Source organism: Sturnus vulgaris, chromosome 2, assembly GCF_052056855.1.
Source record: "Sturnus vulgaris isolate bStuVul1 chromosome 2, bStuVul1.hap1, whole genome shotgun sequence".
In the NCBI taxonomy this organism is placed as follows: Eukaryota; Metazoa; Chordata; class Aves; order Passeriformes; family Sturnidae; genus Sturnus; species Sturnus vulgaris.
This window is the reverse complement of record NC_142244.1, coordinates 29,631,404-29,649,252: the sequence shown is the minus strand read 5'-3', so window position 1 is coordinate 29,649,252 and position 17,849 is coordinate 29,631,404. Positions and strand designations below refer to the sequence as shown.

The window sequence follows — 17,849 nt, the reverse complement described above, 5'->3', positions numbered from 1 at the left end:
ATGCCAGAGAAGGAAATATGTTGTTTGAGTTAAAGTATGGAAGTCATATGCTTAGAGTAGCTGAAGCATAGAATTTATTCCTGTGCCAATGTGAATAAATATGTATGAATCACCTATGAATACAGTCAGCCTTGACATTAGGGGAAGGCTTTAACTGTGAGACAGTTTTGAGACCAGGCTTTCTGGGCATGTGAGACAGCCAAAAATGACAGCCTTTAATCAGTATAAGGTAAATGAAATTGCACAGAGAGGGAGCACTGGTAACATGGAGATGGACTTGGTGACTCACAAGGAACCTCCCAGCCTTGTGTACTTCCCAACTGTATGAACCCATTGAAGGCAAGAGTTGGTGATAACGCTGGAGGGGAGGAGGACCAGTGTGCTGGGAAAGTGTGTAAGGAAAGTCATCTGGACAGGCAGGGAATGGGTAGCTGAAGTTCATCTTACTTCAAAACATTAGAAGGCTATTAAAGACTGTGACTGCCCAAACTGCCTTGGGGAAATGAAGTTTCCACAAGGACAAAGTTACAGGAGTAAAAATCAATCATGAGAGCAGACGACACAGGACAGGAAGCAGTCTACAGTTTGACAACACAGAGCATAAAAACTGTTGACAACTGGAGAAAGTTCAATGCTAATGAATGGAAGGTCTGGCACTCCAGAGAGAAATTAAACAGCCTGTGGACAGCAGAAAGTGTTGTGTAGCGGATAGAACACTCCAGGTGATTGAGTTTATTACCAGGAGCATCCTTGCTTAAAACCCCATACTGCAGTGGTGGTGTGAAGAAAACAACACATTTCTCCTCTGGAATGGTACTTTTGATGTTCCTGCCTGGGGTTCCTTTGTCCAGGGCAAGGCTGAGGGTGGAAACACAGTGCCAGAGGGAGAGAAGTTCAGCAGCACTGGGATATAGGGACAGAGCTGGGCTAGCTACAGTTCCTGCAGTACCAACGAGTTGTTTTAGTGATCAGTTTTCTTGCCTTGCAGTTTCAGTAAGGTGGTGTGGGAATGGGGCCATTTGACTGCCCAAGTGGTAAGAAAAAAATAATGGTTTTGGGGAGTAGTAGGAGAGAGGACCTGTTTAAAAAGGACACACAAGAAGAGCCACTTCTTTACGCTGGCTATAATCTGTCTTGTGTGCATATGGCAGTGGTGCAGTTTATACACTCACAGAAAAATCACATGCAATTAGTTCAGCCCACCTCTGAGACATGTCAGGGGAGGGAAATAGGGGAGCACTTGCCTCAAACTATATGATAAACTATATGATACACAGCAACTGCAAGGACATTGTTTTTCAGAGCATTCACAACAGGCACAGGCCAGCCCCTGTGACAGAGACTCCCTTGCACAAAGGAATGTGCCAAGTGGTGTTGGTGTGTCTCTTGTTTGCATGCACAAAGCATGAGGGCGTCAAGATCTCCCCAAGACATTGGATCCAGCTGGTTTAGTGGCTACTCTTCCACAGATTCTGGTGAGTATGTGTTGGGTTTTTTTTGCCAGGGTTGTGTTTATAATTCTTTATGTTGGTTATGTGAGAGAGAGGGGTGTAGCTTCTACCCAGGCTCTGAACTTATCTCTGCCAGCAGCTGGTGCCACGGGCTGGTGTGATCCTTGAGAGCTCTCTTCTGATCTCCTGAGCTGTGCCAGCTTCATCCTGTCAGAGCAAAGGGCTGGATTTGGAGGCTATCATTCAGGGAGATGCCTTTTCTTGCTGGTTGTGGAGGGTCAAGGCTGAGCTCCTCCACCAATGCTGAATTTAAATTGGAATCACTGCAGGGACAGCATGTTGGGCTGAAATTCTGCCAGGTCGCTGGTAGTCTCCCTGCAACATTGTGATGGGGCTGAGCTGCACGCTGAGACTATGAAAAAGCTTCCCTTCAGCATTTGGGGTTGGGAATTTGGTTTGGCTTGTGCTAGAGCTGAGCAGAAGAGATAGATGCATGCAGATATCTGTATTGCAGCCTCCCAAGTGCCTGCCCTACTGACTGCTTTGGTGTTGCACAGATCCTGAATTTTCTGCCCAAGACCTCAAGTGCTCTTTAGGTTCCCTCCCTGTAGCACACGTTTCACAGCTGTAGGCAGTGGTGCTTCACATGCTTGATCTCTGACGAGCTCTGGGAGCCATGAGGACAAAACTGATGAGAAACACATGTTCTTATTGAGCAAGTTTGCGTGTTGATAGCATAATGGCCTCTACATTTTGCATCATGTCTCCTTAAGGCTGTTGTAACTCTCATAGGAAGCAAGAAAGCTGCCTTGGTTTCTGCTGGGCTAGCTGGGGGCTCGAGGGAGTCACAGCTGGTCCCAAAGCCAGAGGGGTTTGTGCTAGGATCTTTCAGCATACCAGGCAAGCTGATGTTTGCAGCCCTCTCTCTGGGCTGGGAGGCAGCTGCTCCTCCCTGGCAGTGCAGCTGCAGCTGCTTCGAGGAAAGCTTTCAAGCCAGGAATGTGTAAGGATGCTGGCATCTGTGTGTGCTCACAGCCTTTCATCTCTGAAATGCGGCCCAGACAGGCTACAGGGCAGAAAGCAAAACGTCCTGGGAAGGACTCAGGAAGTATTAGAGAATAATTCATGCTGTTGGAGGTGATTCAAGCAGTGATCCCTCTTCTAGGAACTCAGGCTGCAGGAGGCGTGGAGAGCCTCTGGGTCACTAGCAGGGCTTGGAGCCCTCTCCAAGCCCAGAGCATTACTGAAGCTCATAGCAAGACCCTGATGCCTCTTCACTGTCTCCAGGCAGGGAGAAATGTGAGATGGGCAAGCACTCAGATGTTCCTCATTGCATGTGGCTGGCACTGGTTGCTTGCCCTTACTGGTTTGGGGCCAGATAGGCTAGTGGAGTTCAAAAGCCCTCTGTCTAAGTGACTGCAGTGATGTATTCAGGTCCTTTATGTCTCTGCAAGTTGAGCCACCACTGGGTGTATGGAGAGGTGATGGCAGTGTCTCTTGAAATTACCCATCAGGGAAGGAGAGCTGAGAAGACCCAGGCACCTGCTCTCCAGCTGGAGACAGTGCTGTGTTGTCCCTGCATGAGTCCTGGGGTGCACTCTACTTATCCAGGCAAGCCTTTGTATCTCTGTAATGCACATATCAGCCTCTCATTTGAGTTTCTGCATGCACACCTCCTGATGCCCATTAGCTTGCCCAGCTGGGTTTGGATGATGCCTGCAGGACAATGCATCCTCCTGTGCTGACAGTTGCTTTGTGTGTCTCAGAAGGTAGGCACAAGGATGGGAAGCAGTGGAGCAGGACCAAGTGTTTGAGAGGGGACCAGAGCAGAGCAGGAGCAGTGTTTGCAGCCCTGGTACAGTTCGGGCTGGGAGCTGCCCCATTCAATCACTGCTCTGCTGGAGTGACTCAGAGGAGGGAATGCTTTCCCTGAAGTAGCATCTCTCTAGGTTCTCATAACCACCAAATGGAGATGTGGCCTTATTTTTCTGTTTGTTTTTGAAAGTCAAGCCATGGGAGTCAGCATTCAAAGTCTTCCCAACTAGACAGGAAAAAATTCCATGGTTGCAGACAGAGGGGTAGAGAGACGTCTGCAACAGTTCTTTATTTCTAGACACAGTCACAAAGAGCCTGATGGAAGGAGATGAAAGAATTAGAATAGGTTGCTTTAGACACCAAATAACAATGTTGTAGGAATAAAGCTATTGGTATAACTTCTTGGGTTTTTGATTTTTTTTAATTTCCTAGCTGAATCAGAGAGTCAACCTAAAACTTGCATTTTAGGTCAGTTGAAATTCGTGTTTTATTTCCAAGAGAAAACATAACTGAGCAAACGAAGTTGCTAAGCTTACCAAAACATGTTTTTATTTTGCTTTCTTTGACCTTTAAGCTTACATACATAACCTCATGAAATATATTTAAAAATAAGAAAGGGAAAACAGTTCACTTTATCTTAGAAATAATTTTGGAATCAAAGCTTTTCCCCGAACTAGGCACAAATTTTCAAACAGTTTTGGTTTACCTCAAATTGCATTTTCTAATTAATTAGATCTCTGTCTGAAAAATGTTACTCAGTCTTATTTAGGAGTTGTAGGAAATCAGTGGTCATTTCTCTTGTTTCTTAATCACAGAATTGCCTTTGAGCTGCAAATGCTGGCAAGTCTGTGCTGTTGGCCATGGGGACATAAGGGAAGCTCTGCTCTGGCAGAAGTGGTGGTGACTGAGTCTGGTTCCCCAAGACTACACATGTGGGTACGGGGCTGTTTCTAATGAGCACAGCAGAGGTTATTTGCTTCATTTTCCCCTTCATTTTATATATTGCTCCACTGCTGGGAGAGAGGTTGTGATTATGACAGGTATATCTTCCAAGCAACACCTCATAAGGTAACAGGTTGGAGGGGTGTTGAGAGAAATACCATCCAATTTCCTCACTGATGGTCCACACAACATAGTTATCTCTTGTTCCCCTTCTGTTTAGGTGTTAAATCAGAAGTGAGTTGGGGAACCCATGAGGACACACCAGTGTAAGCACGAAAGCTTGCCTAAGAAAAAGCTTCCATGTTTGACCAATCTTCTCGAGTGACATTGGGTCCAGCAGAAGCTGCAGGAAGCAGTACAGGGCCAAAGGGGTCACTGTTGGCTGTGGTGTTGATAGTCTGGAGAGACACTCATCCTTGGGGCATCCATGGGAAGACTGGAAACCCTTGGACTTATAGAAGTTTTTTCTGTCCTTCCAACTATGGCAGTTTCCATAGTAACTGTATTTTATAGCCTATTCCACAGTGATGCTGCCAGTTTTCTCATGGCCTTCTTGCCTTATCAGAGCTTCTTCATGGTTGTCTCAGTGAAGAGGTCAGTCATTAACTGCAAGTCAGAGAGACTTACAGAGCCTTCCCTACCCAGTGGAAAGTCTCTTGAGGATAGGCATGAAATGGTGTTAGCACTGCACAGGGATGGTTTCAGGTGCTGGTGACTTGACTGGAGGCTTTCTGAAGGATAATAGGGACAGTAGGAGTTGAAAAGAATGTGCTGATCATAACTTGGGTCACAATTCTCCTGCTGGGTCCCACATGGCCCAACGTTGCTACTCCTTGATCTCAGTGTGGGGCTGTAGGGTGACTGCCCTTGCAATTTAATAGGATTTGCTTGTGGCCAATGTGATGTTTCTGAGAGCAGTGAACACATGCACGTCTCTCCCTGTGTACCTCTGCAGCCTTCCTAATGTCCCAGTTGCATCAAGGATTTTCCCTTAGTTCTTACAGCAGAGTTTTTTCTCTCCTCTTTCCAATACTAATCAGTAGGTGCACACACCTGCCAGTTGTCAGGTCATCTCCTGAAATCCTAGTTTGCATTTTGTAGACTGCAGTATGATATAGCTTTGGCAGACTTGCCTTCAGCTCCCTCTGGCCACAGGGACACAGTTTAACCTTGGATGGAGCTACTGATGAGCAGACCATTTATGAGCAGACTACAGGTTAGTTCTGCAGCCTACTCAAACTTTTCCTCTCTTGCAGGTTTGCCTTGCTTCACTTCTATTTTCAGGTGGTTCTGTTAGTCTGATAACCATTTCCAGCTATATGATTTCAGAAGGGGATGGATGCTTCCTCAATACCATAGACCAAGAAAAGTTGTCTACACAAAATAATGCCAAATAATGAGGGGTTTTCTGAGCCTTCCTCACTGTTCTCACTGTGTAAGGGGGATTTCATGACTGCATGAAGCAGAGAAGCTTCAAAGGACGGAAATGACTGTGATAGAGCACTGTCCCCTTGGGATTCACTCTTCCAGAGCCGCCTCCAGCAAAGCCATTGGATGGAACAGACCCAAAATGGCTCTGCATTAACAAGGAGCTGGGCAAATCCTTCAGTAAAGCTAGAAAATGGGAAGTGCAGAACTGGCTTATGTTCAGCTCTGTTCTCAGTCTCCCACACTGAGGCTGACTCAGTGTTTCCCCCCAATCACACAGTGATTTCCATTGCTTTTTTTGCAATGTGCTGTGGTAGAAGGCGAGTAAAGAAGGACAAAAGGACAGAGGTGGGAAGAGGGATCATCAAATCCATTGCAATTGGATTCCCATTCCAGTGAGGGGAACAAAACCACTGAGGAGTCTTGCACAAGAAGCTGGAGGCTGCTGGTAAACTTCAGCATTTCCTGCAATCTACATTTCTCCTGTGTATCCAGTTACTGGAAGGGTTGTGGATATGCCATAGGGTTGTAAATTCTAACTTGACTCCCACTGCTTAGCTCACTCTTTCCTTTTCTCTGTTGTAGCCAAGTGAAGGCTGAGAAATGTGCCAGATTTGGATTCCATTCAGAAATAAATCATCTTTGGTCAGAAAAAAAGAGGCAACAAAACTTACTGGCAGGACCAGTAAAATCTGCAGGACTTCGGAGTGTGGGAAATTATGGGAAGGAAGGAAGGATGAAAAAAAGAGGGACTGCCATAATACAGAAAGAGCTTTGAGTCAACACAGATTTAGGGGGTAAAAAGGGAACATTTGAGGTTGTATATGGCAGAAACTGCCTCAGATTGGATAATGTGTGTGGGGGTAGGCAGCTGTATGAGTGCACCTCAGAATGGGGCAAATAAAGGAAGGAGCATACACCTTTGGGGAAATGCCGTTTGACAGAGAAACCTCCCTTTTACAGTTGAGCCTGGGTATGCTTAGACAGAGAGGTGATGGCACCTATGTTTAGTTGCTAGAAATAGTTCGTGGTGCACAGCTCTACTCTGGTGTGGAGGCCCTGAGGGTGAATTCCTCATGCTCTTCCTTCATCCTCCTGTCGTCAAGGGCTTCCTCTGACCACTCTTAAGTGCTGTGACTTGTCTCATGTGCTACCCACATACAGAACATCACCCTCCTGTTGGAATTCAGGAGTCAATGCTGGTCTTGTTCTTATTTTTGTTTTAAACTAAATATGATGGAGAATTGTGATTCCTAGGAGCTCAGCCATGGCAAAATAGAGCCTGGCCCAGGACACTCAGGATATGGGAAGAAGAATCATGCCCCAATGAGGAGTATGACTTGTGTATCACTGGGTGAAGTGGTCCTGGCTCCAGATCAGAGAGCAGAGAGAGCTGAGCTGCTGTCTTCTGGTCATTGAGCAAGTTTGTTCCTTGGGCCTTTCTTTTCCAGTCATGTCACGTGAGAGGATGATACCAATCTCATCCCTAAGGTCTTGTGGGACTAACTTCTATTAGAACCTTTCATGTGCACATTAGCAGAGATGATTCCCTGTGGATGAGGGTTATTTTCTATCCAAATATGAAGTGATTAGCTTGATTCCTGCCTTTAAGAACCGTGGTGCAGCAGAGCATCATGTCCTCTCCTCCTGTGGTACTGATTCTGCCCTGCTTACAGCTGAAGCCTCTTCAGGTGGTTTGGTATGCACAAATCAGTCAGTCTCTGAACTCCTGCCTCCATGCCTTGCTGGGAGCCAGCACTAGCAAGAAAGATCCCGGCGGTTGCAAAAAAGCTGGCAATTTCACCACATGATGCAGCAGAAGGGAATCAAACTCCTTCTTCCAGAGGTGCTGTAGGGATAGGTGGAAGGAATAGTGCTGAGAGGCAGTGCAGCTTTGGGCCATGACACTTTGGAAGCTGCAAGTATAAGGAGTGTTCTTGCCTGAGCAGTAGAGTGAGGCTGCAGGAGTGAGAGTGCTGCCAGATGCAAGCTCCCTTCCTTCTAGCAGCCATTTTCCAGACTTGTTTGCAGGAGAGATTTCCTCTTCCCCAGACTCTCATGTCATTGTTCCCCTAATGGGGCCTCACCGGTCATTGCCATGTGGTGGAAAATATGAGGTTGTGGGGGCCAGAGCACAGACATTCCTTCCAGCTTAAAAGGGAAAACAGAGTCCTTGCGCAGCGGAGTCCTCAAGAGGTGTGCCTGGCTCCATAACTGTTTTAGCAGCATCACACTGCAAGAGACATCAGCTGTTTGGCAGATGCCTTTCTGCTCTTGATTCAGTTGTGGGGGGAAAATCCTCCTTCTTCCCAATTTTTGCTTCTCTTTCTGTGCAGGCACCAACTTCTGCCTTCTCACTGTGGGACATGAGAAAGCCATGGCTGGCATGTGGGGGCTGCTGTTCCTGCCAGCGGTCCCAGCCATGTCTCCACAGAGTTCAGTGGAGACTCTGTATCCATCCTGCCAATGTCTGCAAGGCAATGCTGCCCAGGCAGTCTTTTTTAGTAGCACTACAAGCATCAGGCGTCTTCATCTCCCCGACAGAGTTATGGACGAATTCCTACAAGCAGGTTTTCACAAGCTATGTTTTTCCATGGCCTCATGTAGAGGTCACTGACCTGATGGGCCCCCTTTATCACAGAGGTCAATCAGAGCCTCAGCCACTCTCCTGCTCAATGCTTATACGATGGACAAATATGATCCATGGATCATGGACTGAGCAGCCAGCAAGTCAGGGAGGGTCATGCAAAAATGGGTGCGGTATGGGTTTGCAGAGAGGGAACCTCCTTCAAGCTCTGGGAGTTATAGTTCCTTTCCTCTGTTGCTTTCTTTTCTCTTCGTCCAGATTTTCTGGGAACACACCCTGATTCCCAGCATGTGCACAGATGTATGGTCTGGTTTGTTTCCCAGTAGTGGAAGTCAGCTGCCACTAAATATTCATCTCTCAAGCATTCTAAAACCTTTAAGGGGTTGAACTTGGTGTGATGTTTTTAAGAGAGCCAGTCCTAGATGTCAGTGACAATAGAAAGATATATGGGCAAAGTATTGGAAAGAAAGGTTGGCTGATGTCTAGGTGTGTGGATTGGTGGATTGGGGCACATGCTCCTCCATGGCAGGCATCGCACAGGGAGTGCAGTAGCTCCTGACACTGTGTCCAGATCGCTGTTCACAGCCCTTGATTGAAGCTGGCTGAAATACCCTAGTGATGGAAGCTCTGAGGCAGAAGAAGTGGGATGTGGCCTGTCCTCCAACACAAAGAAAATGCTGTAGGGAAAGCACAAGAGTCAGTGGCAGGGAGAGAGCAGACAGCCTGGATTCATGGCAGGGGGCTGGAGTGAGGCTCTGTCCTCAGGACTGCAAGCAGCAGTGAGTCTGTCAAGAGGAGGGGCTGAGCCAGAGAAGTGTTTTGTGGGGCTCTGCAAAGGAATTACTGCCTGGTTTCCTAAGGAAGCAAAGCTATGTCAGCAGGCTGTCTGTGTCTGCCTGCCTGTCTCTGGCCTCCAGCAAGTCTTGAATCTATCGGCCTGTGTTGGCACAGCTGATAAAGCCGTGGAGGCCGCCGAGATAATGGGATCCAGCTGGTTTTCTGACTCTAGGTGACTGCCTTAATGAGAGGGGCCTGCGAAGACCTCCCCTTAGGGAGGAGTCCATGAGCTGCCCTGTAACTAGCTGACAAGACAGGCTGTGCAGACAGAGCTGTTGGAAACTGGCCTTTATTAGTTGTGCTGCTTGCAGGATGGCTTTAGGATTTGCGAGAGAAGGAATCGTGCAGTTTAAATGGTGCTGGACCTCTCTGCATCTAGCACAGACCCCATACTGACACCCTTCAAATAGGATATTGTTAGCATTGGGAACGTTGTCAAATGCAGCTGGTCACAGTCCCTTGGGGAATCCTGCCCTGGTCCAGACTTTACCTGAAAAACATCTCTTATTTTTTAACTACCTAGCTCGGGGATAGCCTGTTTTTGAGCCTTTCTAGCTGCCCAGCAACACCTTTGCTGGTGTGAGCAGCAGGACACGTACCACGTGCCTCCCAGAGACCGGTGAGGAACTCCTGCAGCAGAGGAGGGAGGAGCTCCAGAGGGTGCCACTTTGAGTCCAGATAACAGCTGACTAAAAGAAGTTTACAAGAGGTGACCCTGCAGCAGTGTGTACAGCAACCTCTGGCAGCAAGTTTCCTTCCAGAGTATGTATTTATTCCAGTTTACTGTACCATCCCAACAATGATGATGTCCTGGGATTGTCCTGATGATGTCTGGTTTTATTGGAGAGCTGCACTGGGAATTGTATGATTCCATCCCCACTTGCTGGGCTTATCTCCATCTTATTTTTGCTAAATGAAACTCAAGCCTTCCAAGTAAGAATTTAAGGTAATTTTTGTGGATTTTCTTCCAACCTGAGGCAGTAGCCCAAAGGAAGGAAAACTGTAATTGTCACCTTACCTATCTATTTATGGTAAACACAGTGACTGCTGCTTTCATACTAATCTGCTCAGTTTATGCTGCTGCCAAATTTCTACCCCATCACACCAGAGTGTTAGTGGATCCAGGGAGCTGCCACAGGAATTGGGTCAGGTTTGCAGGGAGGAATGAGTGCTTTGCTTGTTAGTTGCAAACCAGAACAACGGGACAAACGTGCTGCCAGAGCCAGTTGCACAAATGACCAGAGGTGACAAGCTGGTTCCCCTTAGTGGCCGCCAGTGAACACGGGATCTGGTCTCCCTGGAGCTCTGCAGGACACTGCTGCTGAAAGAGCTGTTCTGCCTGGAGAAACACTTGGGTAATGGGATGAAATGTACAAGCCAAATGCTTTGTCAGTGCCATCACTGTCACTGTACAGCAGTTGCTAAATTTTCCTGAGCTGCTCTGCTGCCCAGACCTCTCTTTTTTAATGTTGCAGCACAATGTAGTGCTTCTCCCTCCCAGGTCCACAACAGGAGGGAGGGAGGTAGGTTTGGGAGTCAGGAGACATAGCTTATCTCAGCTTTCTGTATCATTGACCTACTGCCTAGTGTATCCAAATCTTTCTGCATTCAGAAGCAAACATTGCCAAGACAAAAGCTAGACAAGGCACTAGATTCCATGGCTGGGTGTTAAGTTGGTTTAGAAATTGTGCAGGTTATGCAGTTTATAGGTGGCATCTTGGCACGTTCAGAGATCCCTTACATCCCTACTCTCATGTTAGTTGTGGCAGGGAACAAGCAAAAGGGATGTAGATGGGAAGAGGTAGGGAGGACTGGCAGAAATACACAGCTGCACAGCTTATTTCTCTCTGACTGCATGGAGGGGAGTCTATTGTGAATTGTACTGATTATACCTGAAAACTTGCACCCAGCTTTTGCTGCTGCGTTCCCTGAGGCATGAGAATCTGTGCATGTCTTGCACTCCCAGCCATCATTTTGGTGCCCTTTAGTTTTGCCTTATCTGTGTAATATGCAAGTTTGTGTAATACATGGGATTGCCTCCCATAGGAGCTTTCAGTGCTCCAGCTTTAGAGCTCTTTGATTTCCTTGCACATCACACAAGGCAAAACCACAAAGCCTTGATTTTACAGAGAACAGCACAGAGCATTATGTGAGGGTCAACTAATTTTATGGGTTTCCAGAAAGTGATGCTAAAAGAAGAAAAGACCTGCCCTTACTGCTGATAGCAGAAGAGGTTGTTATTTCTATCAATAGGAGCAGGGCAATAGGTAGTATTTCTCCAGTGCAGTGTGGCCTGCTGAGAAAAAGACTTTTGAGGTCTCAAGGAAGAGATTTTGTATGGAAGGATATGCAGGAAACAAGGCAGTATGAGGGGTTATTGTGAAGCACAATAACTTCCCATCTAGTAGCAGAGCAATCTTTCTGCTTGTTTCCCAGAATTTGTGTAATGGCAGTAAATCCTTGCTGCTCTCTTCAGGCGTGAGGGACATGAAGTTGCATGCACAGCACTTCTCTGCAAGTGGAAGCTTGTTCTTCCTTACAGAGGTGTTTTGTCACTGAATTTTTCATGGTTTCAACTTTCACAGGCTGATTGGGAAAGTCCCAATTCCCACCAAGGGACATGACTGTCTAAGTCATGGCTCAAGGGAGGCCGGGGAGGAGGCAGCCAAGGGAGAGCTGCAGTGGGCAGTTCTCTTGTAAAGGCAAGGAGCCGCACTACTTCTTTTCTGTCGTGTGCAATCACTCATATGTCACTGCAGACACTGCATTGTTTCCGTGTAGTTCCACCAGTGCAGAGCAGGCACAGCACTTCACAGGACCTTGAGATCCCATGCAGTCCTGCATGTGACACTGTGTCAGTGTATCAAGTCTCACTTGGTCCTGGACATCCAGGGGCAGGCAGGGACTCGAAAATGCTCTGGACATCTGTGCTTACTCTGTGTTGGGGATCCAACTCGTCAGCACTGGATGCTGCTAGAGATGAGAAACAGCCCTTTCCGTTGCCTAATTTCTTAATTTTAGCTCTCCACCTTAAGGCCACGCATTGTTCGTTGCCATGGTGATCCTTCACCACAGGCATTGCCTTTGGCTTTCTCGCCTTCGGGTACCTTGGAAGTGTCTTTTTCCTCCTTGCTCCTCAAGAGGCAACAGCTGAGGCAGAGGCATTGTATGCGACTGCTCAGGTCTGTCAGCTCAGCTCTCCTGCTTAGTGTTTGCCTGTTAACATGCAAGAACCTTCACCCACGGGATTACACTTCCCAGCCCTCCAAAAGCATTGTGTATTCCTATTCCCGTTCAGTAGACAAGCTGGGCTGTGCATACATGATGCTGCCCTGAACTCCTGGCCCTTGAGTTGTTGGGAACAGCTTTCTCCATGGTCTTTGCCAGAGAAAATGTCTGGGGAGGTCATGCCCCTGCAGGGTGAAGAGTCAGAGTGCCCCTGTGCTGTGGCAGACATTCCAAAGGCATAGGCCCTCCTGCCCTGGCTTCATCCTCACTGCTTTTACACCTTCCCACTTGCTGTCTGGACAGCAGAGGAGTATGTGAAAGCATTGCCCAGAGAGAGAGCTTGGGCACCTCAGTCGAGGCAGAAGAGAGGAACTGCCTTGCCAAGGCTTGCAGTGGAAATGCTGCCATGCAGCAATTAATAACGACTCTCTGCCCTTTCCCTTCCGCCTGCCCAAGCACGCTGTAGACTGGAATGGGCGACCCTTCCCATGCACAGGATGACAGAAAAAGCAGAGGCAGCTCTCAGGGACAAAGACGTGTAAAAGCTGTGACTCCAGCCCCCAAATCCTGATATTAATTAATTTAAGGACAATGATGTTGAAACACTGTGGAGTCTTTTTTAAAATTTAAACTTTCAGAATTTAAAAATTTGCAGTTCATATTTTCAAGCTTTTACAAGTCAGTGCAAGGATAAGCTATTTAATATTAAAGTGGCAGCTGCCATCCTCACTCACATGACTCCAGTAGGTTGAAGCTTTTTAAAAAGCAAATATGACAAGGTCCAAGGTAAGATCAGAATATCTGTCACAAGAAACCAGTTTAGCTGGTAGCTTCTGGGAGATCACCAGAGAACTGGGAGATTTTAAAGCCTCATTTGCAGACCCCCCCACTCTACTCATCCAGTCATCCACCTCCCGTCCCTGTTACACTCTCAGCTGTGCACAAGAGACTCCCACATTTGCTGGGAAGGCAGCCAGGAGCTGCTAGAAAGAGCTCCCACCCTGTGGTTATGCCACAGCTGGGTTTGAGAAACCCTCTGCCAGAGTGAGAGGGCAGGCAGGCAGAGCAGCTTGCTTCCTTTCTTCCTCTGGCTGAATCCTGAGGTGGAGAAAGCCATGCTGGAATGTGGCAATCAGCTCCAATCCCCTGCCAGCCTAGGGCAACTTAAGGCAATAAGAAGCAGCAACCAGAAATTTGTATTGCTTCGATTAATAAGAAAAATCAAAGTAATGTGGCCTTCTAGCCTGACAGGTAGCAGAGTGTCTTCAGAAGCTGTTCTGGTGGTGTCACTCTGCCAGCATCCCCAGCCTAGGCTCCAAGTGACCGCCCATGGGGAGAGGAGTCCTGCAACCTGAGCTTGGGCACTGTGGATGCTTGTTGAGGCCAGCTGCATTGTAGCAGTGCCTTAAGTCCCAGCCAGGAGTCAATAGCCAGGTTTGGCATTGGTGGGCATGGACCGGAGGTGGCTGCTGGCAGTCCTACCTATCCGTGGGAGAGGCAGAGTACTGCCATCTATTGCCAGGCACCTGGATTACAGACCTCGCTGGGTGGCCATTCAAAGCCATGCCCAGCTGGTTTTTTTTCTGTCTTTGATTGCTTGAAGGGATTGACAAGTTGTTCAAAACCCCTTAAATGGATCAGCACTTTGGTACCTACAGTGCATTTTAGGTGTGTGAGTGCTCAAAGTCAGACTCTAGCCTTGGACAATTCGGGGTTTTCTTTGTGCATTTTGCAAAATGAGCTATTCTTCCTTCCCTGCCCTGAGTTGCATGAAGTTGCTTTGTGCAGTGAAGTACTCCTGTTGTTCCGTCCCACCCCAGAAGCGCCCAGTTCATTTATCCCAGCCCTCCACTGGAAGGTGACTAGAGAGAGGTGGATGCAGTAGAAGGGACTTGTAGCTCAGAAAGAATATGTGAAAGGAGATGAAAAGGCAGAAGGAGAGTGATGCTATCTTCGTGGGGAGAACAGGCCTGAGGCATGGGATACATTTCTCAGTTAAGACTGCCACGTCCAAATACTGTATTTGACAGAATAAACAGCAAAATAGGAACACCTGCAGAGAGTAAAAAGGATGTTTGTCACTATGTGAATCTGGAAGGATTCCTGCAGTGCTTTGAAAAGACCTTCTCAGATTTGATGAATTGTGCAGTAGGCCAGCAAACAAACTATTCTAAAGACCAGGGCAAGGTTATTCAGAAAATGATCTGGCTGTCTCTATGGGCTGTTCAGTAAAGACAGCAACTCTCTGTGAAACTGCGGTTTAAAAGCAGAACAAACAAAAAATTAGGATAAAGAAGAAACAGGAGGAAAAAAATATGTTCAGCATTTGTCAATAATGCTTGCTCTTCTGACAAATTCTGTTCCTTTTTCATCACCTATCTTTAGAAGTATTTGATGGAGGTACAAAGATGCCACGTATGAGCAGAGTATAAGAATAATAGATGAGAAGGTGAAAAAACATTTTTGTATTAGAGGGAAGGAACACAGCAGATGTGATTGACTTATCTTACTGATTATTTTTCGTTCCTCAATCTTCTTTCTGATGCATAACTGTTGCAGAAGCCAGTTGGCTGGCATAAACCAGATATTCAACATACAGGTGGAAAATGTTAGATAAAATGAGAGTCACAAAAGAAATTAATGACAAAACAGGGAATAAAGCCAGGTTCTTCAAAGTCTGAACCCCTGGAACTACCTTCTCTTTTAAAAGGCTTTTTTAAAGTTATTAAATGGATAAAAATAAGTGGTAGTTGTATCAAAAACTTGATTAGGTGTCCATGCTAGGTGTCACCAGTTTAGGAATGCTGTGGGACTCCAAGAAAAAAAAAAATAAAATATTTGACAGTTATGTGAACAACAGTACTTGTCATGACTTTGTCTAGGAGAAAACTGTAAAGAGTATAAATTGTGCTGCTGGGCATAAGTCAACTGCAGGCTGTCAGGAACAAGGAAGGAGTTTTCATTATGGGAGGATTACTGGATAATTATCTCATCCATGACAGTGTTCTTCCTTTAAAGTGTTTAATCTTGACCAGTGAAAGCAAGATAACGCATCATGTAATTTTGTCACTTTTTTGTGACAAGGACATTGCCTGATGGTAATTTCTTCTGCCTGTTTGCCTTTCTCTACGGATATGTTCACCTTCTTCCTAAGTGTCTCAAGCAAAGACATTTCTGCTCCATACCCTCTATGGAAAGAAATTTTAAAGACTGCAGTCTTTGACATGAGAAAATTATTCTTGCCATTCTTGCTAGACTTCCTCTTGCTCATGTTTGCTCGAATTCTCCCAGGTGATTTTCCAGGAATAACCTTAAGGAAACCCTGTATTCTTAGGACTGTAGCCCTTGTTCTTGTGTCTGCTCTTTCTTATTGTCTGAGCTGTCCATCTATTGAAGTCATCTCTCTCTTGTTCTGTCATCCTCCCCTTAACACCATGGTACCTTTTGGTCCTGATACCAGTTAAATGTGTTATTTGTTTTTAAACTGTGTTGTTACTCTTCTGGGCAATTATGTATTTTATGCCTCTGACTTTGTATCTTGCAGGAAGAGCCAAGGAGCAAATCTAAGATCTGTGCCAATGTTTTCTGTGGAGCTGGGCGTGAGTGTGCAGTGACGGAGAAGGGAGAGCCAACCTGCCTTTGTATTGAGGTACGCGAGCAGCACAGGTTCTGTGTCTGGGACAGGTGCCACCACCATCATCCCCCAGATGGGTTTCTGTCCCTGGAAGGACCCCATGATGGAATAAGGCTATGGCTGTTTTGAAGCAGCTGCAAATTTACTGTGGCTCTTCAAACAGCAGGACTGTTCCCAGTGTTGTGTGGGAGAAGAGCCCTGTAGGGTAGATATGGTCTGGGACTCACTGATGTGCTGCTCACAGGACTGCCTAGGGTCTTTACATGCACAACAGACTTGACTGGAGGTCTTTTGTTGGGAAAGCCCAGTGGGGTATGGATATGCAGCTGGCTTTGAAGGGCACTAGGGAGTGGTCTGTGAGCTCCAAGACAGCCTGCCCTCACTGGAATCTAGTTTGAGGAGGTTACAAGCACCCTACTAAAAATCAGCTTTTGTAAAATGGAAATAATTGTGGTAGAGTGCTGTAAGGATGAATAGCTTTATCCAGCAGGGAGTCAGAGATTATTAGAAGAGCCTTTCCCAGCTGTAGAGACACAGTGTCTCCCTACTCCACTCTGCCCCATGCCTTCAAAACATTTCTGCCTGGCTCCTGGGAATGGCCATGTGGCTCTTTGTTCCGTCTTCCCTCAGAGCTTGCAGGTCTGGCATGACCAGCCTGGGCACTGGAGAGTGAAATGCCCCATTAGCAGGAAGAGAGTCTGTCATTCCAGGTAGGCTTGGCCAGACCAAAAGGGACGGAAGAAAGAAACTTATAGCCTGAACAGTGGCACTGGTGAGCTCTCTCTTTGCTGTAGCCTGCGCTGTTTGTTCATGGCTGATGGCTTATTCTGCCATTTGGTTGCAGAAGGGTGGAACAGAGCCTACAGAGAGATGCAGTGGAGCCAAGCAAGTGCAGGTGCATAGACCAGAGGCACAGAAACACATCTGGGCAGGCATGGCCATGGCACATGGAGCAGCAGTTGCAGGATTATGTTCCATATTTATGCTGACCACTGATTTCTCTGCAGGGGTCTGCTTTCAGAAAGACTCCTGTCATGCTGGTGGTGATGGAAACTGGGATGAAGTGAAGCATTTGAACTTACACCCACAGACTTCCCTGTGTGGGTTTTTCCGGGGTAATGATGGGTCAGTTAGCCTGTTCCAAACACAGGGGCAAGGGGACTATGCCAAGGACTTCTCTTGAGCTGGGCTGATGGTTGGACTCACCTGACTCCCTCTAGCTGTCCCAAGGAGGCAGGTGAAATGCTGTGCTCTCTGGCTCTCCCACAGAAATGCAAACCTCACAAGAGGCCTGTGTGTGGAAGCAATGGCAAGACGTACCTGAACCACTGTGAGCTGCACCGTGATGCCTGCCTCACTGGCTCTAAGATCCAGGTGGATTATGATGGCCACTGCAAAGGTAACCCTGGCAAGGAGGACTGGCTACACTCTCAGAGACAGAGTTGGAAGGGAAGCATGATAATGATGCAAGGCAGAGGCCTCACCAACCGAGCCCGACCTTGTCCCACAGTTGCTGAGTGGAGTAAACAAGGCAAGACTCTGAACAGTAGCCAGAGTCAAGCAAGAGTCCAGATGATCAGGCAAGCTGGCAGTGATGAAGTAGGCCTGAAATCAAGTCATGAAGTCAGGGCTGGTGATTCTGGCCAGAATCAGCCAACAGCCAGACGAGCTCATACTGATGCAGTCTGTAGCAGGGCTGAGATCAAGATGGGAACACAGTCACCAGATCAGGGCCTGGATCAACAGTCTATGGAAGAGAGTGGTTGCAACAGAGCTGGAGGCAGGCATGGCTACAACATAATAATCACAGGCAAGGATTAGGAGTTGAGGCATCAAATATGAAATGGAGCCTCATGGCTCACAGTTAGAGAGTATGGACGGAGGCTCTAGTTGAGGCCAGCAGGGTCATTAAGGCCTTCATTAATAA

The 17,849-nt window shown here is 47.1% G+C and overlaps 1 protein-coding gene across 1 annotated transcript in view; it reads left to right on the top strand.

The window, feature by feature from the left end:
* FSTL1 (follistatin like 1) overlaps positions 1 to 17,849 on the top strand; it is a 52,313-nt gene that overhangs the window by 22,003 nt on the left and 12,461 nt on the right. Inside the window, exons 3-4 of the mRNA XM_088159022.1 lie at positions 15,833 to 15,937; positions 17,192 to 17,321. Of these exons, the coding sequence (XP_088015148.1) occupies positions 15,833 to 15,937; positions 17,192 to 17,321 (235 nt within the window). The remainder of the gene's footprint in view (positions 1 to 15,832; positions 15,938 to 17,191; positions 17,322 to 17,849) is intronic.